General features: G+C 51.0%; 1 protein-coding gene across 4 annotated transcripts; it reads right to left on the bottom strand.

Moving 5' to 3' along the window:
• Positions 1-1,863: 1,863 nt before the first annotated feature.
• On the bottom strand, positions 1,864-25,391 carry Ssuh2 (ssu-2 homolog). Of its 4 annotated transcripts, none has more exons than XM_004651366.2 (12): positions 25,350-25,391; positions 19,501-19,596; positions 18,164-18,245; positions 16,035-16,167; positions 14,013-14,073; positions 12,956-13,080; positions 11,565-11,627; positions 9,623-9,708; positions 8,420-8,512; positions 7,864-7,969; positions 6,793-6,900; positions 1,864-2,890 (listed from the first exon to the last, which is right to left on the bottom strand). In XM_004651366.2, the coding sequence occupies exons 1-12, from the start codon at positions 25,375-25,377 to the stop codon at positions 2,744-2,746; spliced, it is 1,128 nt and encodes a 375-aa protein (XP_004651423.2). In that variant the 5' UTR covers positions 25,378-25,391; the 3' UTR covers positions 1,864-2,743. The 4 variants fall into 4 exon arrangements, with proteins under 4 accessions (XP_004651423.2, XP_044990251.1, XP_044990249.1 ...); XM_045134316.1 differs by having other exon boundaries at positions 16,035-16,164; XM_045134314.1 differs by lacking the exon at positions 19,501-19,596 and having other exon boundaries at positions 25,350-25,371.
• Positions 25,392-27,384: the final 1,993 nt, after the last annotated feature.

Raw genomic sequence — 27,384 nt, 5'->3', positions numbered from 1 at the left:
GCCATGAGGTTCTTGCAAGCTGGGCAGGATGAGGGGAGGGGCCTTGCTAGCTGTGGGAACGCTAACCCAAGCTTTGTTGGACAACTAACTACCTGGCATCTCCTCCAAGGACCACAGAGGTGCGCTAGGGACTCCTCTGGTCAAAAGTTGCCACCTCCCTTGTCAACACAGAGCTGGAAGTTTCCAGCGTGGAGCATGATGGAGCTGCAGCGGGAAGAGGAGCTAGGTTGCGGCTTGAGCTTCCACCAGATTCAATCCTAAGGAAGCAGTCATTGCCCACGTCCCAGTTTACTCCTTGTACCCTTCACCTCCTTCACACCCAGAGCCCACGGGCTTAGTAGCAGGCACCCAGACAAGGAGACAACATGTGAGGCCAGAAAATGCTGGGCTCATGCTTTGTTCAACCACCAGGGTCCTGTCCCTTCCCTCTGTGTCCCCCCACCACCCTCAGGGCTGGAGATACCTACGCGCTGAACTCTGCTGCTCTCACTGGCAGGTTTAGTCACCACACTGTCCACTGGGACCTCCCAGTGTGCTGCTCATCGGGTCAAGAGGAAACGTCAACATCCAAACAGAGCACTGGGAAATCCAAGGTTTGAATAGTAATGGTCAGGGTGAAAGTACCCATTTGTGTCGCATTAGCAATGGTGCCCTGGAACAGTCTCAGGTCCCCCTCCCCTCCCCACCAGGCCTCCTGGAGCCACATCCCCAGGGTGCAGTAGGGGGCAAAGAATGCAAGCCAGCTAGCTAGAACTTGAACACCAAGAGAGGTCACTTGACCATATCTGGGAATGCTTTCAGAAACCACATCCTTTGCGGCATCCCTTCTGGGTCTAGGGTAGGCATCAAAGGATGGCAGAGGTATAGCAATCTCATTGCTGAGAAAAAACACCTGTGATGGTTTGGATGGAAAATGCCCCATAGCCTCACGTGTTTGTGATTAAGCTAGGTCCCCAGATGATGGCAATCTGGAGGGAAGATCCTTGCCGGAGGTGTGTTGCTGGATGGCTTTGGCTTGTTAGAGTCCAGCTCCCTCTTGCCAAAGCTAGCTCACTCGTACTATCTCCCAACTTCTATGGCAAGATGTGGTGCCCAGCCCCTGCTCTACCATCCTTTCTCTTCCACGATGAACTTCTCCTCAACACTGTAAGCCAAAATCAACTCTTTCCTCCCATCAGCTGCATTGGCTGGGTGTTTTGTCCAGGCATCCAGAAGCTAACTACGCCACAACCTGACCAGCAGCTAGTTTGAGGAAAGGTTTTATTTCAGCTTATAGTTTTGAGTTGCATTGTAGCAGAGCAAGCAGCCAGGGCAACTTATCTTGTCACATTAGCAGGAGGAAATTGTCTGGGTGAGCTATCATGAACACCTAGTGAGTTGTAGTGAGTTGTAGACTAACCCTTAAGGCCAGTCCCCAGTAACACAACTCCTTCAGCAAAATTGCACCTCCCAAAGGCCCCACAACTTTCCCAAACTACCACCAGCTGGGTCCAAGTATTCAAAACATATGAGGCTAAGGGAGACATTTCACACTCAAACCACTACAGAGGCCTCTGCTTCCCCACAGCCAGGTACATGGTAGCCCATTTCTGGTACCATCTCTCCAAAGCTGATCCTGAGCCAGCATTTGGTGTGCAGGGCACCCTTCTACCTGCCCAGCCAGATGCTGCTCAGGGGCACGTGGCCACCCTGATATCAAAAACCAAATCTATTTACAAATACAAATGAGGCCAGTTGCATGGGCCCCACATTACAGATCAACAAATAGATTCTCAGTCCCTCTATCACAGAGGATTTGGTTTCTACCTTTTGGGGCAAATCTCTGTTTCTTCAACTAAGTATGCATGAGAGGCTGTCAACCAGCAGCTGCCATTGTTATGAGAGGCCCAAGCTGCATGGGGGGGGAGGGGCTTCCCAGCTGACAGCCCTCATCAACTAAGGACATTCACCTGAGCCAGCCTTCAGACAACTGAAGTCTACACCCTTGGGCCTCTTCAAACCTTCCAGGGGAACACATTTGAGCCATCCCAGTTGTGGTAATGAGGACTTTCCCAACCCGTGGAACAGAAAAGTAAAGGTCTCACTCTGAACCGTATATTTGAAGTTGACTTATGAGTATCTTTCAACATGTTCATCATGCCTCACTAAAGCCCAGGCTAAGAGAGGGGACAGCAACACCAAGCCTCACACTTGACAGGAGTATGAGCTCTGAGGATAGAGGCAGAGTCCACACCATGCACATGACATCACTTTCTCACTCTACAGGAGAGAGAGAGAGAGATAAGACCAGAGGACAATGATGGGTGTCATTCCTCAAGAGTATCATCTACCTCTTTGGAGCCAGGGTCTCTCATTGGCCTGAAGCTTGACAATTAGGATAGACCTGGTGGTCAGTGAGACCCAGGGACCCTCTTGTGAACCTCCCCAGCCCAGGGATTACAGACACCTGCCACCGTTTTTACATGAGTTCTGCGCATCAAATTCAGACCCTCCCGCTTACAAGGCTAGGGCTTAACCGGCTGAGCCTTCTCCCCAGCCGCTGCGGGTACGTTCTTGTAGGATAAACACAGATCCCACCAGACGGACTCTAAAAGAGTTCTGGCTTATCAAATGATTAGCTAATTTTTCTGGAAGGACTTCCAGGGTTGCATGGGATTGTCCGACGTCATCAACAATGAATGAACTGACAGCTCAGTTGTCCCCCTGGCTAATGTGAATAGTGGACTTGGGGACAGTGTGCCTGTCAGAAGATGGTGCAGCCACAGCAGTACCGCTGGGGGTAGTCTGCCACATACACCTGGTGGTCCGTGCCATAGACGTAGAAGACAGAATTCTTTCCTTGGTGCCAGTATTGGACTTCTGTGACAGGAATCAGCTCGATGGTCTGACGCTGAGGAGACAAATGGGCAAAAACACTTCAGTGTTGTGCTCAAGTCTCTCGAGAACCAGCCATAGCTCCCAACTGCCTGCAGGATCAAGCACAGAGCTGACTGCACTCATTGTCCCCACTTGGCCTGTGTTCCCTCAATGTTCTTTTCCAAAGCCTAAGTTCTGGGGAAAGAAAACCTGACTTATTTAAGGTTTCACCAATGAGATATAGGCATCACCAGAAGAGTTCCAGGAAGTCACCCGCCAAATGTGACATTTTCCAGAAGCACTAGTTTCATTAGTTTTTTTCTTTTTTTTTCGGGGGGGGGGAGTTAAGGTAGGGTCTCACTCTAGCCCAGGCTGACCTGGAATTCACTATGGAGTCTTAGGGTGGCCTCAAACTCACAGTGATCCTCCTACCTCTGCCTTCCAAGTGCTGGGATTAAAGGTGTGCACCACCACGCCTGGCAGTTTCATTAGTTTTTAAATGAAGGGCTGCCAGAAAATGGAGCATAGTCATTTTTACATTAAAACTACCAAGGAAATACTAAGAAGAAACTTTAAATTAAACTTGGGATACAACACTGACTTTGAAAAGATATTTTGTGGGTATGCCAGGCTATTTTATCAGATCTCTCTCGCTCACCAACCATGATGTCAGGAGGATCCTAGAAGTCATTCCCAATTTTTTTTTTTTTTTTTTTTTTTTTTTACTGATGAGGAGATGGAGGTCCACAGGCTTGTGGAGCTTAAGGTTTAAAAGCTCAGGCCTCTCCTCCTTACCATGAGCTGTCCCCAGGTCATGCTCAGAACTCCTTCCTGGTGTCCAGTTTTTTATGCGTGTATGGTGTGTGTGTGTGTGTGTGTGTGTGTTTATGTGTGTGTGCACACATATGTGAATACAGGTGTGAAAGCACATGTTTACAACATGCCTGGAGACCAGATGAAAACCTTCAATGCCATCCTCAGAAATGCTGTCTACTTCTTTCTGAAACAGGATCTCTCCTTGGTCTGGGCCTCACCAATTAGACTAGACTGGCTGGCCAGTGATCCTCATATCTCTGCCTCTTCAGTACTGGGATTACCGGCACTCACCCCTGTGCCTGGCATTTCCATGGGTATTGGGAATAGAATTCAGTTCTGCATGCTTTGAAGGCAAGCATTTTACTGATTAAGCTACCTCCCAGCCCTCTACATCTTTTTAAACACTCCATAACAGGATGGGAAACTCCTTATCCCCAAAATATACCTAAGTCCCCTCTCCAGCCCTTTCTCTGAGCAGTTAAACACCCTTCCCAAATCACAGCCCAGCTCCTTGGGAGAGAACCTGGGGTTCCTGTGAAGGTCCCTAGCCCTGGACTTTCCCATGCTGTTCTGTTGTTAGCAATCACAGATGTGGCCACATGACTCGTAATGGGTGGAGGTAAGCTTCTGTGGGGACTTCCTGCAGTCCTGTTACTGTGCCTTTTGCTCAAGTACCTTCCCAGTCACACTTGAATACAGGGACGGCTGGGCTCCTGTGGACTTCTAAAGAACTGCTGCTGGAGTTAACCTGTCAAGAGGCCCAGGATGGAGGAGAGGATGGGCAGAGAGCTCAAATGGCTGCCTGAATTTCTTCCTCTACTCCCTGGGGTCCTCAAGGTGGGATAGGGGAGTGCAGGTCAGGGGAGGGTCCCCGAGGAGGGGCTGAGACACAGAACATGGCTCCAGGTCAGGGCAGGGGATCTTCAGTGAGCTTCCCGTGGTTTCCATTCTGATTTTCTAGCTCTCAGCTCCCTCATCTGCAAAATGGGGCTCAAAACAATCTCAGAGCTGAGTTGAGCAAATGACCTAATGGGAGCATTGAGTTTCTTTCATGTGTCGGAGTTGCACAATGATCATTTGATAAATCTAAGGGAAAAGGTCCAACTTGAACTCTCCATACAGAGGGATCCAGATGAGAACTACGGGACATGTGGGTGAGAGAGCAAACATCCCTGCTCATATGGCCTGGACACTGGCACAAGACCATGCTTGTCTACGATTGAATAGAGAGTACACTGGCACTGCCCCCTACCTCCACCCACCACCAGCTCTAAAGGTCTACACTTGAGCCCACAGACAGTTCAAGAGCCCAGCTCCCTCAAGCGACAGTTATCTCCCAATTGGCTGCTTTGTGTTTGCAGCTTGTCTGTCCCTTCAGAGAGTGGGTCCCAGGCCTCTAATCACAGCCAGGCATGTTGTGGTGGTCCTGACTCCTCAGGCAAGTTACCTCCTATAACTTGAATAAAATGTCAGCATGAATCTTCATCTTTGGCTCCAGGACCAAAGGCCAATTAGAGAGAGAAAGAAAAAAGATCCACATAAGTGACCTCTTAGGTCATTCTGTTCCCTTTTAAAGAGAAATGAGCAGTGACACCATCCCCTGGCTTGCCCTTCCCAGTTCCAGGATTTGTGCACAGTGACTTGGACTGCTGGAGACAGGGCCACATCACGGGGGCCACCTTTAGCTCCCGCAGCTGTCTCTCACGTGCCATACCATCTTAGAGAGTAGATCATGTCCCCTCGTTGGGCCCGAGGTTCCCCAGCTGCCAAGTAGCGTGTCCAGACAGGACTCACATTATCTGTCTAGTGAGGGCACCGCCCCAGACACCACCGGGCACACAGCTGCTATGGTCATTCCTCTCCTCCAGGGGTTCCGAGCCCTCCTCTACACCACAGTGGGTGTCCCAGTGCTTAGGGCTCCTTATTACAATCCAAGCTGTCCTGGAGGAATGAAGATATTCTAAAGAGACTCTTGTAACCCTCATTTTGGCTATCAACTATTCAAACAATAGATCCCCCAAATTAAAAACTCCCCAGGAATCTCATGCAGAGGGAAGGAAAATGTTGAAGGCTGGTGCCAGAGGGAGCGCTTGTCTCCCGGGAAGAGATTTCACACAGTTCTCACAACTTGTCAGACCACCTCGCAGGACAGGCCAGCACCCAGACAATGCGGGGTCAGGGGCGTGCAGGACCACACTTTGACCAGGATGGCTTGCATTCCATGTAAACCTATACCTTGTGTTAGTATTTGAAAGATAGATTTGGGAGTCACTGGACCCCTTACTTGTTCCTCTTGCCAATGCAGCCACCCTGAATAAATCTCTGTCTGCTTTCTCTATTACTTTACGTACATACTGGCTCGACAGATGGCCAAGTCTAGCTTGTTAGTGCCGGCAGAACCCGGGCACTGACCCTAACAGCTCTGGTAACCAGCCGCAGCACTCCCGCAGTGTGGAAGCCAGCGCCCTGGCAGGCCAGTCAGGGGAGGCTCTCCCCCTCCCCACCCCGCCCCCACGCCTGCTTAGTCACCGCCCACCAGCTCTGTGCTACCCAGCCTGAAGGCCATGCAAGAATGCAGCTAGGAAACAAAGGTGAGCCAGCCAGGCAGAAGGCTGTAGCAGCTCGCTCAGGATCACATCAGGGTGCGGGAGATACAAGATCTGAGACCATGCTCTCCTCAGGGACTTGGACACAGGGCCAAACCCCCAACCTTCCCACCACTCACACCCCAACGTCAGTGGTGGTGGAAGGCTTCTCAAGTGGCAAGCACCACTGCCACCTCGTGGCCGTAAGAAGAATTGACCGTGAACCCCAATAGGCTAGGAGATACTAGATTCAGCCCGCTCCAATCTGAATCTGGAACCTTCTCCTGTCTGGGTACCAGAGAATTAGAATCAGAGTCACGGCAGGCCTCTTTCGTGCTGGAAACCCTGCCATTAAGGTCCTGCCTGCCTCTGCTGGGGAGCTCTACCTAAGCCACATGAGTCACCCTGGTGCTTGCTGGGCTCTGTGCACCAGGCCTGTCTTCCTTCCTTTCCTTGTTCCCCTTGGTGGTCTCCCTCCCACGGCCCTAACCCCAGGAAAGAGGCCCTCCCTCGCAGGCAGCCCCTCCTAGCTCACCTGCTGTAGGATGCGGGCCCGGGAGGTCAGGAGAGCACTATGATCCGCAATGGCCCTCTGGGAAGCCAGAGAGATTTCCCGCAGGGGGAAGTCGACAATGGGGTACACCTGGAGGAGAGACGCATAGCTCCTCATTTCCTCAGTCCCAGACAGAGCACATGGAGCCGCGGAAGTCCGCCAGGCTGACTCCAGCGGAGGAGGACAGCAAGAGAGGGAAGGGAAGGGCAGTGACCCGAGGCCCACAGCAAGCCCCTTGCTCCATTGCCTATTCCACAGGCCCAGGAGCTCTAACACACAGTGGGGAAGACCCACACTGTGAGGGTGCACCGTTCCACCTGCAGCCCCTGTTCCCCAGCTGACTGTCACTGGCAGTCTGTGGGCCTACTGTGTGTCCGGCATCATGCCAAGACTAGTGGGTCCTGCTGGCATCATGGGCTTGTGCACTCCATTGCTGAAGCCATGTGCAAACAAAATGAACAGCAAATAACCCAGAGCAGATGGCTGGCAGCCTCTGTAAAGCCTAAGCATCTGGATACTTACTCAGTCCCTGGGTTCCGGGCCTCCTGCTGGTCTAGAAATCCTTAAACAAGTGGGGACAAGCCCTGCCTCTCCTACAGGCCCTCACTGAGTGACCCTGTGGGCTACACAGCATCTGCCTGGACCTGGTGCTACTGCTGCCCTTCAGAGCCCACCTGTAACACCAGCTGCGGTGACAGCCCCATGGATGAGCTTGGAGCCGAGGTGAGCACCAGTGACCATCTGCTGCCCCTTCCATGCCTCAGGGACTCAGCCTCGTGACCACATGGCCCACACCCCACTGTCCACCCTTCACATCTTTGCTCCCAGGTGCCCTTCCTAGTTCCTGGCCCTGCATGTTTCACCAGTCCCTTGTGTCTCGCTCAGAGCTGTCATAGCGCAGAGGATAGGAAAGAGGGGAAACAGGAAGAGAAGGTAAGAGATCGAGACAGAAAGAACTGAAATTCAGGAGACACCCAGCAGCCTGTTTTGTCTGGGCACCTCTGTCCCCACTCTGTTGCCTATCCTGGGCACTTGTGTGTGAAGACGTCTTACCACAGAGTTCTCATCTCTGAAGAGGTTTTCCCCTCTGGCTTGGGAGAGCAGCTCTGCAGGACAGTGGAGCTGGTGCTGGGACACAAACTCGAATAGGCTGTTCTTCCTGAGGAGAGCCAGGGTGGGGCAGGGTATGGCACATGCTTGGGAACTGATCACAGGGAGGCTGGGGGAGCTGGACTGAGCGCGAAGCTTCCCGGCGCTCAGCACTGTCTAGGGTGCAGGCGCTGGTGCAAGAGGCTGGTCTCGCTGCCCCTGTGCCAGCCGAGTACTTAGCCTGGTGCCAGGCAGGCTAAATGTTTAATGCTGGGATGCTGGCTGACTCAGGGATGTGGAGAACAGTCCTTTTCCCAGGGGTGGTCCGACTGTTGCCCTCAGCAGGTGGTGATGAAAGAATCTGAATGCAGAGCCAAAGCCCACTCACATCTCCCCCCCCCACCCCCACACATGGCCTTTTCCCCAGGACGCTTTCCTTCTGAGCCCAGTGGGAGCCCTCACCAGGGGCAGTACTGTCCACCAGCCACCTCCTCCAGGCCCACCAGTCTCTGCCACCTACCACATGATGACCAGCTGGACAAAGTGCACCAGCCTCCTTGCCCCCTGGCAGGTGGCGCACATCTTGTTCCCCCTTCCGGAGCAGGTGCTGCACCTAAGGTCACAGTCAGTGAAGGTTTAGCCTAGGCTCGTGGTGGTTTCCAGAGGATGAAGCCCCCAATCTTTCCTCCTAGAGGCAGGGTGGTTCTTCCCAGGGGTTGCATGCACTGCTTACCTGTCTACCACCACCCCATTCCTGGGCAGCAGGACCCCCACCTAGGCCAGCTTTGAGCTTTCCCTCCCGTCCTCTGTGCCCAGCATGGGCCAGTCCCCTCATTCCACCCACCTGGCAGTGACAGCCCGCACCCGCATGGGCCCAGAACCCAGGAGAGCACAAGACCCACTCCCGGACACTCACTGGAACTCTCAAGAAAAGAGCACCCTTCCCACTGGTTGCTAAGCCTCCAACGACGGGTAGTCTGTCCCCTTCACCACCTCAGCCGGTGACACTGCTAAGCCCATCCTAAAGCTGTCCCAGAAATATACCCCTTGGACTGTACTTCATTGCTTGGGCCTGAAATTTTACTTTGTTGCCAAAACCACTTTGAACTGAGTTCTTTTTCCTTGTGAATGCAAGAAACTTTTTTTTCCCCCTCAAACCAAGTATCCTCTTCATGAGTCTCAGAGGAAATCGCCCAAAAGCAATCTGAAACATGGCTGAGGTTTAGGGATCCCAAGGCACCGTTAGCCAACCCAGACTAGAGTATTTTCACTCCCCGTGGCTTAAAGATTAGGACTGAGCTATGGAATGCACTGCACAAGCAGTGTGAAGCCCCCTCCCCACCCCCAGGAAAGAAGAGCAGTGCTGAGTGCTTAGTCCACCAGTGAACTGAGCTGCATGGCTTCTCCATTAGGCCTGCCATGAGTGGCGCTCAGAGTCAGGCCTTGCCCTTCCAGGTAGTTTGAAGAATCACTTCCCTGCGTGAGGGGAAGAGGGTTCCCCTCCCTGGAACCCCTCTCCACTCTCACCTCATTCCTGACTCATGTACCATGTATCAGTCTCTGTCTGAAAATGCCAGGCCTTGAGATACGCTGGCCCACAAGCAGCAAGCTCTGAGGACCTGGCAATGAGTGACAGACCGGGCACCACTCCCCTTCCAATGGGCAGGGAGCCCTAAGCAAGAAGGCAGGAAGAGAGAGCATCCGGCTCTCTGGGCCCTCCTACCTGCGCCTGCCTGAGCCCGAGCACCTGCGGCATTTCCCGGGCTGCCTGGCCTTGCGCTTGGTGCCGCTGCAGGAGGAGCACCTCACCTGTGGACACAGCCAGCCTCAGTCGCAGCCCCCTCCCCCGCCCCAGACCAGTTCCAACCCAGCCTGGAGCCTGGCACAGGTCTCTTCCTTCCTCTGAGCAGCTTTGATTTGTGGCTTGTGGCTTAGATTTGTGGCCAGAATGAGTAGCTTTGGGCCCTGCTGGCTGTGATTTTCAAACGCCAAGTCCTAAGTCTCTCCTCCTCCTGTAGGATCCCCAAAACCCTGGAGGGCTGCCCCAACCAAGGAGCCAGTATCATAGTGGCTGGAGAAGGGAGTGAGGCAGGGCATCCTTTTTGGAAAAGGACCCAGGGACCACCTGGCATTGCTCAGGGTGGGCTTGCAACATTCAGGGACAGCCCAAGGAAGAGGAGAGGAGGAAGGAGAGCTGGGTTGGAGGGCAACAGAAAGATCACAAGGAGAGGCCTTAGGAAAGCTACCAGAAGCAAACACAGGAAAGAGGACATGGAGAGGAGAGAGAAGCCTGGCACAGGCTACTGGGACCCACAGACCACCCGCAGCTGGTGGGAGGGAAGCACCCAGCAGGGGAGGGAGGCCCATAGGACACAAGGCCTCACGGAGAGGAAGGTCTAGGTGACAAGCAGCCAGTGTGTGTCCAAAAGGCATGCTTGAGTTGAGATGATCAAGGAGGAGTTGGCCTCACTCCTGGGATGGTTAACAGTTCCAAAGGGGTCCCCAGAGGCTGAGACCCTAAGGCCTGGCTGTCCCCTTAGGAGCCTGGACTGGGCTGGATTCAAATGCCACCAAACTCAATCCCAAAATGGACCCAGGATGGGACCTTGATTGGAAATGTTCTTTGCAGATAGTTCTGATGAGGGCTGATTCCAATTTTACACCCTTCTAAGGATGGCTGGCATTCTTAGGAGACAAGACAGACATAAAGGCCTGCATGAGAATGAGGCTGGGTGCCAAAGCAGTGATGCAGCCACAAGCTGAGGACCGCAGGGACCTCTGGCATCTGGGAGAGGGGCCTAGCCAGTTGCTCGCTTGCAGTCTCCAGAGGCTGGGGCTTTGTGGTGGTTAATCTAGATTGTCAACCTGACAGGATCTGCAATCACCTAGGACACAAATCTCTGGGGGAATTTGTAGATGAGATTAATTGAGGTGGGAGGACAATATCCCATGGGCTGTGATCCAGGACTGAATAAAAGAGAGAGTGATTTGAGCAGCAGCATTTCTCCCTCTCCCTCTCCCTCTCCCTCTCCCTCTCCCCACCCTCTCTGTCTCTCTCCCACTCCCTTCATGACTGCAGATGTAATGTGACCAGGCCCCTGCTGCCATGCGCCCCTTGCCATAACCAACAGTACCCTTGACCCAGGAGCCAAATAAACCTTCCTCCCTGAAGTTTCTTTCTGTCAGGTATTTGGTCACAGTGATAAGAAAAGAAGGTGACAACAGATTTCTGTCCTTTGAACCTCTGGAATGTTGTGGTGACATCAGCCTGGGAACCTGATGCCAGGCCTGTCTAATTTGGCCGCCCAAACCTTCCAAACTTCACCTCTGGGCTCTCACCACCCTGGGCTACAAATGCTGATACCTCATGGGCTTCCGCAAAGGGGAGTCCTGAGAGGGAAGGACCTACCTCTATGCAGGTCCTCAGTGACTGTTGGGAGGTAGATGAACAAATGACATAAAAACTTGGATTAACTTATAAAAGTATAAGGGTCACTGGAGACACCCAAAACAGCTGTCCTGTTTTATAGATTGGAAATTGGAGTCCAAGAAAGAGAAGATGACCTGCTTATGGTGACATGGGTAAGGTAGGCAGCCCCCCTTGTAATCCCTACCCACCCCCAACACACCCAAGCCCACTCACACATGGCCCACCCATGACTCACCATGCCACCCCCATGGCAGCCACTGCACTTGTAGCACCCACGCCCATGACATTTGTGGCATTCCTGAAAGTGAAGAGCCCTCCTTAGATTGAGTTTCCCAGGCATGACCTCTCCCACACCCAGGATGCCACCATCTCAAACAGAAGAGCTGTTCCAGGCCAGTACAGGAAGTTCACATGAGGAGGATGTGCCAAGCTAATGTTCATGTTGGCACTTCCTGCAAGCCCAGCCCAGCCCAGGTTGATCCTGGATGTTAACCGGAGGAATCTTGAGGTCCTTAGAGGATGTGGCACTCTGCTTTCCCTGAGGCTGAACCACAAAGGCCAAAAGCCAATGGCATTCACCTCTCTGGTAGACTGTGTGGTCTTCAGGAGTGACAGCCATACAAAATGAACAGTGTTTTAGGAAAAGGAATGAGCTAGTTACTAGAATTTCATCATCCAATGAAAAATCGCTGTGGCCGCCTCCAGAAAAAGAATTGATTGCTTTTCTCATGACCTCCTCATCTCCTTCATATCTGACAATTCTATCAAAGCTCTGAGTCAAGTAATTCTTAAATCAAGCCTGAATGTGGAAACAGGCAGAAATCGGACAAGAGCAGAATGATAGTGGGAGTAAGGTCCCAGGTTTCCAGCCCTTCCTGCCATCACTCAGATTTCTATCCACAGATGGGTACCAAACTGCTACCCTACCGACTCCAAAGAATTAAAGTTTTCACTTTTTGGATCACATGAGCTTGTTTCATTCATCTAGTAATTTTACTACCAGGCAAAAATAAATCAATTAAAAAAAATTTAATGCACTCAGGTGGCCTAAGAGTGTTACTGCTTGCTACTTAAAGTCGGTGACAGTTAGGGGCTGGGGAGATGGCTCAGCAGGTAAAGCTCTTGCTGAGAAAGCATGAAGACCTGAGGTCTGATTCCAGCACCTGTGTAAGAGCCAGGCAGGGCAGCACCCCCGTGCAGGGGATGTGGCACTTGCTAGCTAGCTAGCTAGCTCGTCTAGCTGAATCTGTGAGCTGCAGGTCCTGGAGAGAGCCTGTCTCAAGAAATAAGGCAGAGAGTGACTGAGGAAAAGACCCGTCACCAATCTCTGACCTCCACACACGCACATACCCACACACATATTGATGTTCACACACACATAAACACATAAACGTGCACAAGCAAAATAAAGTTGGTGACAGTCTTTTTGCCGTGTGAGCGCTGCCTCTCTAAGCCTCAATGAATTTTGTGTGAGAAGCATTCCACCCAGGGGCTATTCTGAAATTAGGCTAATTTGACTCCAGGAACAAGCCTCCAAGCTGGACTTGGGGTGTCTTAGGTGAAAAGGCATGCAAAGCCCAGGAAGCAGTCTTAGAGAGAAAGACAGACAGTCCAATAATCCATTACTTTGACCAGAGAGGAGTGGGGAACTTGGAATTTCCTGATGTCTTCCTGAAACATTGGAGGCACTTGGACCTTCATATCCCAAAGCCTGGGGGAGGCGCCGCTCTGTGGCCCGTCCACTGAATGCTCTGAAATGAAAAGGTCATCATGAGAACAGTAAAGCACAGTGGAGATAAGCCTTCGTGTAGCCCAGTATTCCACCAACAGTGCGGAGCCCTCATTTGATATCAGGTAAGCCTGAGCTGCAGAAATGAATACATGGGGTCCCCTTGGAGTCTGGAGTTAAGCATACAAGCTTTGGAACTAGGTGTACCACCTGGCTCTTCTATTTCCTAGCCGTTTGACTCTAGGAAAGTTATTCGACCTCTCTCAACCTTAATGCTCTCCTCTCTAACATTGGCATAAATTATGGCCCCTACTATGTAGGCTGGCAGTGAAAACTAAATAGAAGAATGTGAATTAAGTGCACACACTAAGGATCAATGAGCAAGAACTACCATCATCACCATCCCTACACCTTACCATCTCCCTCTGGATCCAGCACACTCTCATGGTGCAAGTATACACAGAGAGTTCGGAAGGCCTGTGAGCTGCTGGGAAGTGGAGAGAGACAGGAGAAGGAATCTTAGAAGGCTTTATAGAAGAGGTGACACCAGATTGTCTTAAAGAATGGGCCGGAGAGGTGCAGCAGAGTGTATAGCACACAGAGCTTCCAAAACAGAAGACCAGGAGTGCAGAGAAATTGGAGGGTCAACAGACTTAAGGTAGGTGGGTAGAGGCCCAACCATGCCATTGCAGTCTGGCCCCATGTGGCCAGAAATCAAAAGTGAATCCTGGACATTTTCAGGACTCTTGCAAACCACTTTCTGGACAGGAAGTATTTCCCAAGGTCAGCACTGGGGAGTTTCTGAGATGCAAGTCATTTTATAAGAGGTGGGAAAACCAAAACTTGGGTGCAGAGAAATATCTCACTCAGGTTTGGTGGCTGCCAAGTCCTGAGATGGTCCCCAGTTCCTGCCTTATCACTCGCAATCAAACTGACTCCAGATGACCCACTTACTAGTGAAGGGCTGGAATGTCCATTCACTGATTCTGGACTCACTGAAGGTCTCTAGACGATACTACAGAGGAAAAATGAACAGCATGTCACATGCATGGCCTTCTGAAGGCAGGGCCTTATGCAAAAGCCTGTGGGGCTCTGCACAGCACTTCTGCTGTTGGAACAGGTTGTAACATAACTCCCATTGCAGACACCCCGAGCTATCTGTAGGGAGGCCAGGCAGCCCTAAGACCTTCTCTGCTAGACCCCACCAGCTCCTGTAAAGTTCCCAAGAGCACAAGTTTGGATGCAGTGCCTGCCCTGGGTGCACAGAGGCCCAGGGGCCCTGCTCCACAGTTCCCTAAGGATCCCTGGGTTTCGCGACAAATGCCTTCTCCTCAGCTCCAGCCAAGGAGAAATCCTGGGTGTCACTGTGTGTGTGTGTGTATGCATGTGCGTGTTCACATATATGAGGATGCATATATATGTATGAGTGCACATGTACGCATGCACATGTGGAGCTCAGAGGGACAACTTTGGGTGTCTCTCCTTAGGATGGGTATAGAAATGGATGATCTCTCATTGGCCTGGAACTCACTAAGTAGTCTACACTGGCTGGTCACCACCTCCCAACAGTCCTCTCAACTATGAATCCATCAGAGGCTGAACTCACTAATGTGTGAGTGCTCGGGAGCCCACAAAGTACTCCAGACAGGGAATCACCTCCCCAGCACTGGGATTGCAAATGCTTACCACCATGCTCAGCTTTTTTATGTGAGTTCTGGGTTTGAAACTCAAGTCATTGTATAAGGTGGTTTGAATGTAAATGTCACTCATAATTTCAAGTGTTTTTTTTTTTTTAAGATAGCAAAAGAGAGAGAGAGAATTGGCACACCAGGGCCTCAGCCACTGAAATCAAACTCCAGATGCTTGTGCCACCCAGTGGGCATGTGCAACCTTGCATTTGCCTCACCTTTGTGTGTCTGGCCAACCTAGGATCTAGAGTCAAATATGGGTCCTTAGGCTTCACAGAAAAGCTCCTTAACCAGTAAGCGATCTCACCAGCCCTCAGGTGTTTTTGATTAAACTTCCTATTTAGTATCCAGAAGGCAGAGCTCTGCTGGAGGAGGCATGTCCCAGGGGTGATCGTGAGTCTAGCCTACTGAGTGTTCAGAGCCAGCTAGAGCTCTACCTGTCCTCTCTCTGCTATGGATGCATAAGTGAGCCAGCTTCCTCCACCACATTGAAGCTTCCCCTAGAAAATGTAAACCTGAAATAAATCCTTCCCTTTCAAAGGCTGCTTTTGGTTGGGTGTTTTGTTCCAGCCACTAAGGTAATTGCAACATCATTTTACCAACTGAGCTATCTCCCCAGCCTTGAATCTCCCTCTTACATGGGAGGAAACTGAGATTCAGGGAGGCCTGCTGCCTTGCCAAGGTCACAGCTATAAGCTGGCTTCTTCCTCCACATCCCTGGCCTAGCTACTGCTTGTATCTGATTTCTGTGTGACTGTGTGCTTGTCAAGGACATCAGCATCAATGACACCAGAAAGTGTGATCTGAGGGTCTACCCCTGGACCCTGTCAGTTTGGAAGTAGACAGAAATAACGTGATATGGTTTGGGTGTAAGAGGTGGGGCCTCCAGGAATGGCAATTAGTGATTCTGAGGCAAGGCAAAGCAGCAAGAGCCAAGGCCAGGGAGGTAGAGGGACTTCCTCAGCCTGTGCCTCACAGGAGGGTATGGAGACCCAGGTTTCTTTGTTAGCAAACTTAATTTGGAACCTCAGCTCTGTAGCTTCTACCTGAAGGTGTTTGGACAAGTGTTTTAGCCTCTCCTGACTTCCAGTGCTATTACCTCCATATACTGGTGATAAACCACAGGTTTCCCACCATACCTAGGACAGGTAAGGTTGTCAACCATGATGGTTAATGCTCATGCTTGTGATTATTATAGCTACACACTAGGGACTGCTCACATGCACTGCTCCCAGGACAAATACTCCCTCTGTCTCAACACCCCAGGCCCCCAGAAAGGACTCCTTACCCTGAAGACAGTCTCCTGCTTCAGCTCTCGGATAATGAGGTCTCTGGCAGCCGCACTGCTGTAGCAACACCGGGAGCTCACGAAGCTGAGCAGGGCCTCGCGGGCCACCTCCTCAGTCACCGAGGGGACTCTGCTGGGGAGCGGGAAGGGCAGGGGTCTGAGCAGAGCCTGTGGACTCATCCAGGCCAATCTCGCAGTGTCCCCAGAGAGGGGAATGCCACAGCCTGAGGGCCTGGCTGTGCTAAAGCTTGAAGAGTCCAAGTAGGGGACTTCCGGACACCATGTGAAATGATGTCTGCGGCGAGAGAGTGAAAGGGTCTTTTTGGAAGACCACAACCTTCGTTGACCTAGGTATGGTACTTAGGAGAGGGGCTAAATTCTGAGTTTAAAAAAAGTTGATATAGGGCTGGAGAGATGGCTTAGTGGTTAAGCGCTTGCCTGTGAAGCCTAAGGACCCCGGTTCGAGGCTCGGTTCCCCAGGTCCCACATTAGCCAGATGCACAAGGGGGCGCACGCGTCTGGAGTTTGTTTGCAGAGGCTGGAAGCCCTGGCGCGCCCATTCTCTCTCTCTCCCTCTATCTGTCTTTCTCTCTGTGTCTGTCGCTCTCAAATAAATAAATTAATTTTTAAAAAAAAGTTGATATATGTTAGTATTTTGTCACCATGACAAATGCCTGTGAAAACCAACTTAAAGAGGAAAGATTTATTTGAACTCATTTCCAAGTTTTGGTCCATGGTCCTTTGGCACCAAGCTTTTGGGCGAGGTTTCGCAACATACTGAGGGTATGGGGCGGGACAAAGCAGCTACCTGCATGGTGGACAGGAAGCAGAGAGCTGAAGAAAGGATCCCAGGAGCCCATTCCTCCAACAAGGCCCCACTCTGCATTGTTTCTACCACCTCCCAACAGACCTTTCAGCTCTATGTTCATCAAGGGCTGAACCCATTCATGAGGCAGCACCCTGAAGATCCAATACTTCCCAGAGCCCAGCAGCTGGGAGCCAAGCCTTTAACACAGAGGCCCACTCATATCAAACTACAACAATAAACGACATCACTGCTACAGGGGAGGAAACTAGAAGTCCAGAGAGAATGCCATGTGCTCACAAGGAGACAGAGACTACCTTCACGAGACTCCTCATATCAGGGAGCTTGACGGGTCCACATTTGTGAGCAACATGTATGGAGGACCACAGATGAGGGCTGGCACAGAGATCACAGCTCAGGGCAATGGGTTCCTGGCATGGTAGACACAGGGTCTTTCCAGCCTTCTTTCTGAAAGCCTTCCCTTCCCAGGAAACTTCTCTCCCCAAAGTCACAGGACCTCCGTGCTGAGGCCTTCTTCCCTTAACACTTCAGTCAAAGAGGCCCTCTGACACACTTCTCCTCACGTGCACAGTTTCAAGAGCCTGCAGCCCCGCGAGCTGCGCGCCCTGCACTCTACAGCATCTGACTTCCGCATGCCAGGCCCAGCACCACTGTCCCACAGCAGAGCAGGGGCAGAGGAAACAGGGAGAGTATCTCAGCAGCAAGACCAGGGCCCCAGGAGACCATGCCATCCAGTGTCCGGCAACAAGGTGAGCCCAGGAATATTTGGACCCATCTTCCCCCTGGCCCAAAGCTGGCTGGATGAGCCCCTCCTTGCCCACAGCTTTGCCGTAAGTCATCTCAAAACCAAGAAGATGCAGCCCCCCAAGGATGACATGGGGAGGAAGGCGAACTTCTGCAGCTCAGGGCCAGAGTGAACGTTTCAGCTCCAAGGGCCTCACGGAATCTGAGTCCTCAGCTCTGCTGTGGTGACAAATATTGCCACATGATGTACATAAAAGGCATGTGAGCAGATTCCAGTACAAAGCAGGCACTGGAGCCAGTGCAGTTTAGGGGATAGAGATTTTTTTGAACTTTCATTGAGGACTTCCATAAACATAAACAATATAACAGGATCATAACCCCTTCCACCACCCTCCCTGACAAAGACTGTGGTTTCTGTGTCACTGGAGAATCTGGTTCAGAGGGGCTGGGATGGGGTGGGTTCAGAGGGTTTCCCAAGGGATCCTGAGACACTTTCAGGGTTGACATCCCAAAAAGGGTCCCCACAGGGCAATAGCAGCATATATACAGGGACACCCACCTGTGCTCCAGGAATGAGGACCAGGCCGCTGGCTCCCAGGGCTGCCCAGGGGCCTCCAACATTGGAAAGAAGACCTGGCCTCCTGGAGGAGGGGAGGAAACACACCAGAGGTTAGCAGCCTCGCTGAAGGTCACGGGTGTTTGTGTAGTGAATGAAGGAAAGGCTAATGGGATGAAGAACCACAAGACCTAATGGTACAGGCCTGTAACCCCAGCTACTTGGGAGACTGAGGCAGGAGCATTGCAAGTTTAAGGTCTGACTGGAATGTAGAATATACTCAAAGCCAGAACTTAGTGAGACCCTGTCTCCAAATGAAGAGTAAAAGCCAGGCATGGTAGCTCACACCTGTATCCCAGCAACTCAAGAGGCTAAAGCAGAAAGATTGCTGTAAGTTCAAGGCCAGCCTTGGCTACATAGTGAGTTGCATGCTAACCTGGGCTACAGATTAAGATCTTGTCTCAAAAAAAAGCAGTAATTAAAAAATTGAAGGCTTAACAAAGTTCTGAAGTTGCTAAGACAAGCTGGCCCTAAAACAGAGGCTTGGGAACAAAGGTCGAATTCCTTGGTACTAACATTTTCCCAGACCTTGAAAAGAAACAAGCACTATGAAAGGCCGCTATATAATAATGTAGTCATATCTTGAAGACAGTCCAGTTTAATTTTCAGTGTTGTAACTGTCTCATCAACACGGGAAATGGCCTTGTTCCCGTCTTGTTTTCCCTGACCCACGTCCTTGCTTATGTTCTTTTCAGCCCGCATTGTATATGAAAGTCTGCTCAGCTGAAACACACCACCGTAGCCTCGAGCTCAGGAAGAACTTTGCGGTCACCTCACTGCTTGACCCTGTTCCCAGCGCAGGGCTTCAGCCTCCATCCCACAGGAAGGCTGGGGCCCCTTGCCATGCTTCAATAAACAGTCTCTGTCTGTTGAGATCAAGTCCAGTGTGCTTTCTCCTCCACTTGCTTTACAAAAGTAATAGGGTTGAGGAGGAACAGTGCTTACATTGCATGCATCAAGCCCTGGGATCAACCCCTCAGAGCTGAGCAGAAGACAAAAAAAGAAAGAACACATTAGGAGAAACAATGATGCTTTAAAAACTCTCCCACAAACCAAAGGGGATTTTTGGAACCCATATCTTTGATTCTTAGACAGACTTAGAGTGATGGAATGTTCATGAACTCAGGACTCTGCCAGCTCTGTACCCCCACCCCCGCCTCAGTCAGCCCTGACAAGCCCCTGCCACCAGGAAGAAGGGCTCTGTGTCAGCACCGACCTCCATTCCCCACCAGTACAAGTCCCAAGAAGAAGACACAGAACCCACAACCCTGGGCTCTTACTGCCCCTTTGAAGAAGCCAGTCATAGCTGGGCAGTCCCTCCAGTTCAGCCGGGGGTGCCACAGGACTCTCAGCCTCAAAGCTAAGGTCAGCCACACCTGCACAAAGATATAAGGACAGAAGCTCAGAGCTCTTAGTGGAGAGGCAGTCAGCAGTACATGAAAATGAAGATGGGTGTACATCAAAATGCCTCTGTCTTCCGGGGGCATCTCTCTCAGCCCTCTACATTGGGCTGAGGATACAGCTCACTGAATAAGAGCTTGCCTAGAATAAACAAGGCCCTAGGCTTAATCCCTATCACTGAAAACCAAAATAAAAATAAAATTTCAGGTCTTTTGTGTATATGTGTGCATATGTGTGTGGTGTATGAATGTATGTGAACACATACAAGCACCCCGTGTGTATCTATTGAAAATGCTGGAGGAGGGTGCCCAGTGTCTTCAGCAGTCACTCTTCTGCCTTATTTCCTTGAGACAAGGCCCTCCCTAAACCTGGAGCTCATCTTATTTTGGGTAGACTGGCTGAAACAAGCCCCAGTGGGCCTCCTGTTTCTTCTCCCACAACACTGGGGTTACAGGTCTTTATGGCCATGCCTGGATTTTTATGTATGTGCTGGGGATCAAGTTAAGATCACATGCTTATTGTAATAGAAAATTCCTCTGAATTGAAATATTCCCTCTTGACAGGAGGGAGGTTCAAGAGACCCAGGAGACCAAGTCTGAGAGAGCTGCAAGACCCCTCCCCAAGGCTATAGTAAACAACTGCTGGTGGGTGGTGTAGTGGTCATCTCTGGATTGAAACTCTCCCTCCTGTGGGTAGGAGGGGGTTCAGGAGGTATAGGAGGTCAACAGTCTGGGGGAAGAAGTTGCAAGACCCCATAATATAATCCTTAAGGTTATGTAAGGGGTTAACAACTACTTGGAAAGAGACTCTCTGACCAGCCCATGTGCCTGCACACTATGTAGTGTGTTCCACAGATGCTTCTGTGAGTTGTCACCTGTGCTGGTGGGCACCTGTGTGGGTGGACAACTATGCTGGGTGGGTACCTGTGTAGGTAGGTACCTATGCTGGGTGGGCACCCATGCTAGGTGGGCACCAATGCTGGGTGGGCATCTATGCTGAGTGGGCACCTATGCTGGGTGGGCATCTATGCTGGTGGGCACCTGTGCTAGGTGGGCATCTATGCTATGTGGGTATCTTTGCTGTGTGGGTATCTATGCTGGGTGGGCACCTATGCTCGGGTAGGCCAGGCTTTTGGGTGATGCCTTTTAGTCATCCATTGCTTTGCTCTGGAAGTAACTCTGGAAGTGGGAGGCTGCAATGGAAATCCAAATTTTGTCAGCCACTACAGTTCTTGGAGCCTACTGAACAGAAGTAAAGATCAAGGTGACAGCTGAGACCAGTGGCTTAGTCAGAATCCCAGAGGTTCAGCGGTCAGGAGTGAGGACTGTGGCTTTAACTGTGAGTTTTGGCTCATTGTCATATGTCACATATCCCTGCACAGCCCTTCTCTCTCATGAGTGATCATAATGGTGCCCAGATAATAGGACAGTGGGTGTAGAGCCTCCAGTCCTGGGCCTGGCAGGCAATAACTACTCAGTTAATGCACTGAACTTGAACTGTGTTCCTTCAAACCAGGAAGCAACCATGAAAACATCAAGCATTGTAGAAAGGCCATTCTTGTTCCAACCCTGGGGTGACCCTGCCCACCTGGTGGTCTTAGGTCTGACTGGACATCAATACCCCTCACCCACTGACAGGAAGACAGACCTCTGTGACCTACTGAGACCAAACAAAAGGAGCAGGAAGAGGGGAAGAATGAGAGGTGGGAGACTGGAGCTCCATCCATCACAGGGAGCCACCCTGACCTCTGGGGCAGGCACATTACATCAGAGCTAAATTTGTCTTACCATTTCGTCCCAGACAAAAATAAAGAGCTCAAGACCGACCCCCAGGAGGGTGTGTCATTTCCTGTGTCCAGAAAGCATAACAGGTCTAAGAATGTCTGTCACCCAAGATTGTGCCACATCCAGTGTGGGGCATTCAGTCAGAGCCTCCGGCTGTGTCTGTCCAGCTGGGCCCCCCACATGTTGCAGCCTGGCCTCTCTGCCCTTCACCGTGACTGCTTTTCCTCATCCAGCAAAAGGTAAAATGAGGCTCTGAGGTGAAATCTGAGGCCACCAGCCCAGATGAGCACCGCAGAGAGAAAAGTGGTGCTTCGAGCTCCAGTCCTGACGCCACACCCAGCGGCTCACAAGCCAACCCAGCACCAGGTTTCCAGGACACCACTGCACAGACACGTCAGCAAGGCGGCGCCTGTGCTCACCAGCCACAGCTCCTTTCCTTTTGCATGAAAGGAATGTTTTTTTTATGGACAAAGACACAATTAAGGGGAAAGCCCTGCAATCTGTCTTTTCTTTTGAAAAAGAAAATTTTGTTTATTTGTATTTATTTATTTGAGAGTGACAGACAGAGAGAAAGAGGCAGATAGAGAGAGGGAATGAGCGAGCCAGGGCTTCCAGCCACTGCAAACAAACTCCAGACGCGTGAACCCCCTTGTGCATCTGGCTAACGTGGGTCCTGGGGAATCAAGCCTTGAACCAGGGTCCTTAGGCTTCACAGGCAAGCACTTAACTGCTAAGCCATCTCTCCAGCCCTCAATCTGTCTTTTCTAAGTGCCATTCTCTTTAGTTCAGGCTTTTCTACCTGGTTCCAGATTATCTAGAGGGCACTGGCAGCTGACTACACAGACCCCACGTCTATCGGACTTTACGCTTTGTCAAACCATGTCGCCCTTAATGGTGTGGAAGCCATGTTAGGACCAGGCCCCTCTTGTGCACTGTGGTGGTTTGAATGTAAAATGTGCCCACAGACTCATGTGTCTGAATGTTTAATTTCCAGTTGGCAGCTCTGTTTGGGAATGTCGTGGGACCTTTAGAAGGCAGAGCCTCTCTGGAGAATGGCTGGCCGTCCGTGGGGACGGGTCTTGAGGTTTTGTAGTCTAACACTACCATCCGTTTCTCTCTCTCTCCCGCCCTTCCTCTCTGTTGCTGTTGTGATGTTGTAATGCCAGTTTCCTGCTCCTGCCATTTTTGCCCACCATGGTGGACTTCCCCTCAGAACTGTAAACCAAATTAAAATGCTTTCCTCTCATAAGCTGCTTCTAGATGAGTATTTTGTCCCAACAGCAAGAAAGTAACTGATACGTGTGGGGACCATGAAATTCAGAGACCCTTCCCACCACAATGCCACCAGAGCCTTGAGTCCAGTATCATGTCTCAACTCAGAACTTGGGAATGGGGCACCTCAGTGAATAAACTTTAGTGACAACGTGGATCCAAGTGCCAAGGACAGTCCCTACTCAGCACCAATCATGAGGGGTGATGGTGTGCACCCAGGTTGGGGTTTGCACTCCATGCCAAAGGTACCAGTGTCTAGGAGTAAGGAAATGCAACTAGGTCTTATAGACCTCGACCAGGGAAGGCCCTTGAAAATTACCCTCCTTCCTGCAGAGGCTGGTGGAAAGCTCTCCTGGGAGGGGTTCCAGTGGGCAATAGAGGCGGTTCTATTACAACAGTGGGGGCATATAGAATATTGGAGGGGTTTTTCCTCTTGTGCTGTGAGCTAGAGCACTGCAGTCTAGGAGAAAAGTGAATGAAGCCACATGACTTCTGAGGAAGAAGGAGTGGGTTATGCCTCAGGGAAGGCTCTGAAGGATTCTATGTCTTATTTTGAGCAACAACAACAAAAATCAGGAGTTTGGAGATGGCTCAGTGGATAAAAATGCTCACCATGCAAGCATGTGGAGCTGAGAGGCCCTAAGTTCAGTCCCAAGCACCCATGAAAAGGTGGGTATGGCCACACACCTTTAGCCCTAGGATAAGCAATAGAGAAGGGCACGTGACGTGCTTCTCCTCTGGCCTCATCCCACGCGCACACAGGGAGTTTGTCTGTATACACATGAGTACGCTGCACATTCACTCACCATGCCACACATGCTACACACACCAAAAAAGTATTTTAAGAAAGAAATGTGTTTTGAGAAACTTGGAGAGCCAGACTCAAAGCTAAGTTCTGGACAGTCTCAGGAGAGAGCCACCAGCTGTGATGGAGAAAGAGCCTTAATAGAACCAGCAGCACCGGGACCAGCGACTCAGACACGCTACTGCCAGCGCCGGGAGAAGCACCCTTGGCTGGAAAGCTGCAGAAACACAAGCACCCCCACGGGTGCCATACCCCAGGCACCCCTCTCTTTTCCTACCATGAAGGGAGCACTTCTCTCCAAAGGCACCTGCAGTGCAGATGAGGGGTCAGGGCTTCGGTGCCTGGGCAGGGGGTCCCATCCCATGAAAGGAGCAGCCATCAACCTCCTAGAATGGTGCTTTGTTCTCGTGAAAGGTTAGGCAGCTGTGGATGATACAAAAGTCCAGGGAAAGCCCACCTTGCAGCAGCAGCCAGAGCCTTGCCATCCTGGACAGGGAGGTGGTGGGCAGACCAGAACAGAACCAGTTGCCCAAGAAAGGTAGTTTACATTCATACATCAGGCTCCTTTCTAACACCCACAGGAGAGCGGTCCTGCATCTCACAAAGTACCCCAAGGGCTGAGCTGAGTCCTATCATCTTCCACAGCAGCCCACACAGAGGCCCCATGTCATATCCCAGCACTTCAGCATTGAAGTGCTCAACTGGGCTTGTACCTGCTTGTCAAAGTGCAGGAGGCCTGGAGAGAGGCTCCTGGCTGGCTGTATTTTCCACAGATCATTTCCAACAGTCCATCAGCCCATCACACCTAGAGCTGATCCACACCACACCTGGGCTTAGGGCTGTATAAGCACTTGACAGTTAATAAGTCCTCAACCCATTTGGCTAAATGACACAAATCACTGTGCTTATTAGAAGAAATAGAGCTCAGAAAGGATGAGTTGCTTGAGTCAAGTTGCCCAGCAATTACAAGGCAGAGCTGGAAGCCAGGCATGGTAGTACACACCTTTAATCTCAGCACTCAGGAGGCAGAGGTAGGTGGATCGCCTTGAGTTTGAGGCCACTCCAGAAACCACAAATATGTGTCTGTGTCACAGCACTCTCTAGGATTCAGACAAAAGTCACTCACATGACAGTTTGCCCACAGCCTCATGATCCAACCATTTAGAGCTCCTGATCCAATCTCTTATATTCATAGGGAAATAGAGGTTCTGAGAAGTTGAATGACTTGTCCAAGATCACACAGCCAATTCAAAACAGAACCAGAATTTGAGTGCCACTCTCCACTCTCTTACACACACACACACACACACACACCACCATCATCATCACCATCACCACAAAGCCTTTTCAAACTCAGGATGAGACTTCCTTTTTGTAGCTACAGCACATTTCTTCTGAAACCCCACTTCTTTCCCTGTGCTTTCAGCAGCTCTTCCATTCCATTGTATGTCTGCCCCAGTGATGACAGGATGGCCTTCTCTGGGCTGTGTTTCACCAGCACAATGAATGAGCAAGCTTCAGCCCCTGGGTGATCGCAGGTTAAGTCTTCACACCCTTCCTGTGAGATTAATCTCCTCTGACAATGGCTGAAATAAGGCTGCTGAGATTCGCACTTAGATTTAGCTGGGGTGAGCAGAACTGTCCCCTGGAGGCAGAAAGTGAGGCCATCCTGACCCGTGTCCCCAGGCACATCATGGCTGCAGCCAGCCATCTTGTGACAGCAAGAAAGGAGAAGGGTGAGGGAAGGAAGGGACACGCATGTCCGTCACAGGGCAGAGGAGCAGGCCTAAGGCAGTCGGGGCTGAGTTGGGTCTCTGTATGGACTGCAGCAGGGGCCCACTCCAAACCCCTACCCTCCCCCACTTACTGTCATCCTCACTCAGGTCCCTGTCCATGGTGCAGCAGCCAGCCAAGTTGGTGCCTGTGATGGTGACTGTGGGCCGGGACGCAGAGATCCAGGGAGCACCCTCAGCCCCTCCCAGATCAACAGTCAGTTGTGACGGAGTCTGCATACAACAATGGCAAAGTCACATGTGTGTCCCTGGAAGCAGAGCTCCACCCCACACCCAGGGTCCTGGAGCTTTTCACAAGAGTCTTCTCTGGCCAAGCTCTGATGGATGCTTCTAGAGTTTGGGGGCACACCCTGCACTCTGTGAGAGGGTATGGCATCCTGCACTCCTTCTGAGTTGGGATTCATATCCTCTTCTATTTGATGCAAAAATCACTTGACCACCATGCTATATCATACACCAGTCAGGTAACAACCTTTTTTAAAAAAAAGAATTTTGTTTATTTATTTGAGAGTGACAGACAGAGAAAGAGAGAGAGAGAGAGAGAGAGAGAGAATGGGCGCACCAGGGCTTCCAGCTACTGCAAACGAACTCCAGACGCATGTGCCCCCTTGTGCATCTGGCTAAAGTGGGTCCTGGGGAACCGAGCCTTGAACCGGAGTCCTTAGGCTTCACAGGCAAGCACTTAACCACTAAGCCATCTCTCCAGCCCCAGGTAATGACTTCTAAGGCCCATGGTGGGCATAGGGAGCCATCTGGCTACCTCTTAATGGGGAGAGGTGACATGGAGACCTGAGTGCTCAAAACTGGCTGGAACCCCTGAAGCCTTGGGTACCAGCTTCTTATCTCCTTAGAGGTTGGAATTAGGTGGCCACCAAGCACATCATGCCCAAAGCTAGCTCTCAACTGGGGAGACATGATCTGTCACCACCACCTTTCCACCTGGCCCCTGTTGCCTCTGCTGACTGCTTGGGGAGGTGAGGTGGGCTGGACTCCCAGAACTTGTGAACATGGAGGCTTGCTCTACCACTGAGCTGCAGCCCAGGCTGCATCTGAGAATTGAGAAACATCTTTACCTGAGCTTTTTGCAATGGAGCAGAAACTCCTTCAACCCCAATATCTGCAAGATCACCCCACAATTCTGGAAGAGTTTAAGCAGTGAATGCTCAGAGCATGTTCCCAGTGATAGAAGCATCAGGCTCAGAATTGGCCCCACTCCTCCCTGTAGCCTTAGAAGGCACTACTCCAGGGCTGGGCATCCTTAGCTGAGCATGTTCCTGACATGCCCCGCAATGCCATGGGCATGGACCATGTTGCAGTCTGGTTCACACTGCTGGTAGAAATCACCCAACCAAGAGCAACTTCTTGGAAAAAAAGAGGTTTATTTTGGCTTACAGGCTCAAGGGGAAGCTCCATGATGGCAGAAGAAAGCAATGGCATGAGCAGAGGGTGGACATCACCCTCTGGCCAACATAAAGTGGATAATAGCGACAGGAGAGTGTGCCAAACACTGGTAAGGGGAAACTGGCTATAACACCCATAAACCCACCCCCAACAATACATTCCCTCCAGGGGGCATTAATTCCCAAATATCTATCAGCTGGGAACCTAGCATTCAGAACACCTAAGTTTATGGGGGACACCAAACCACCACATTCCACCCCTGGCCCCCATAAACTGATAACCATACATGATGTAAAATGCAATGCATTCATCTAACTTTAAAAGTCCCATAGTTTTTATCAATCCCAATGATATTCATACATCCCCATAGTCCAAGATCTTTTAACTGAGCCATAATAACAAAAAGTAACCTCAAAAAAACCCCATAATGGCACAGAATAAACATTCACACTGCAAATGATGGCACTGGACATAGCAAAGCATATTCAGTAAATACAAGATTTTAAACAACCAGAGCAAACATCAAACTCTGTAGCTTCAAGTCCAACAACTCTAGCCAGTGACAAATCTCCAAGTCCAATAACTCTAACCAGCAACAAGTCTCTGGTGTTCCAATTCCACCCCTCCAGCTAGGCTACTCACCGTCCTGGAAATCTTCATCGGGGCCAGCATCTCCTTAGGAGCCATCTCGTGGTTCCGGCATCACCA

The sequence above is a fragment of the Jaculus jaculus genome, chromosome 14 (assembly GCF_020740685.1).
Source record: "Jaculus jaculus isolate mJacJac1 chromosome 14, mJacJac1.mat.Y.cur, whole genome shotgun sequence".
Classification (NCBI taxonomy): domain Eukaryota; kingdom Metazoa; phylum Chordata; class Mammalia; order Rodentia; family Dipodidae; genus Jaculus; species Jaculus jaculus.
This window is presented reverse-complemented; position numbering and strand designations above follow the sequence as displayed.

Excerpts from the sequence above, each read along its gene's own strand:
- Ssuh2 (XM_004651366.2), bottom strand. The coding sequence starts at position 25,377 with ATGGACAGGGACCTGAGTGAGGATGACA. Across the intron at positions 19,597-25,349 it reads GGACCTGAGTGAGGATGACA|GTGTGGCTGACCTTAGCTTT; the intron begins GTAAGTGGGGGA and ends ATCTTTGTGCAG. Across the intron at positions 9,709-11,564 it reads GCTGCCATGGGGGTGGCATG|GTGAGGTGCTCCTCCTGCAG; the intron begins GTGAGTCATGGG and ends CTGTGTCCACAG.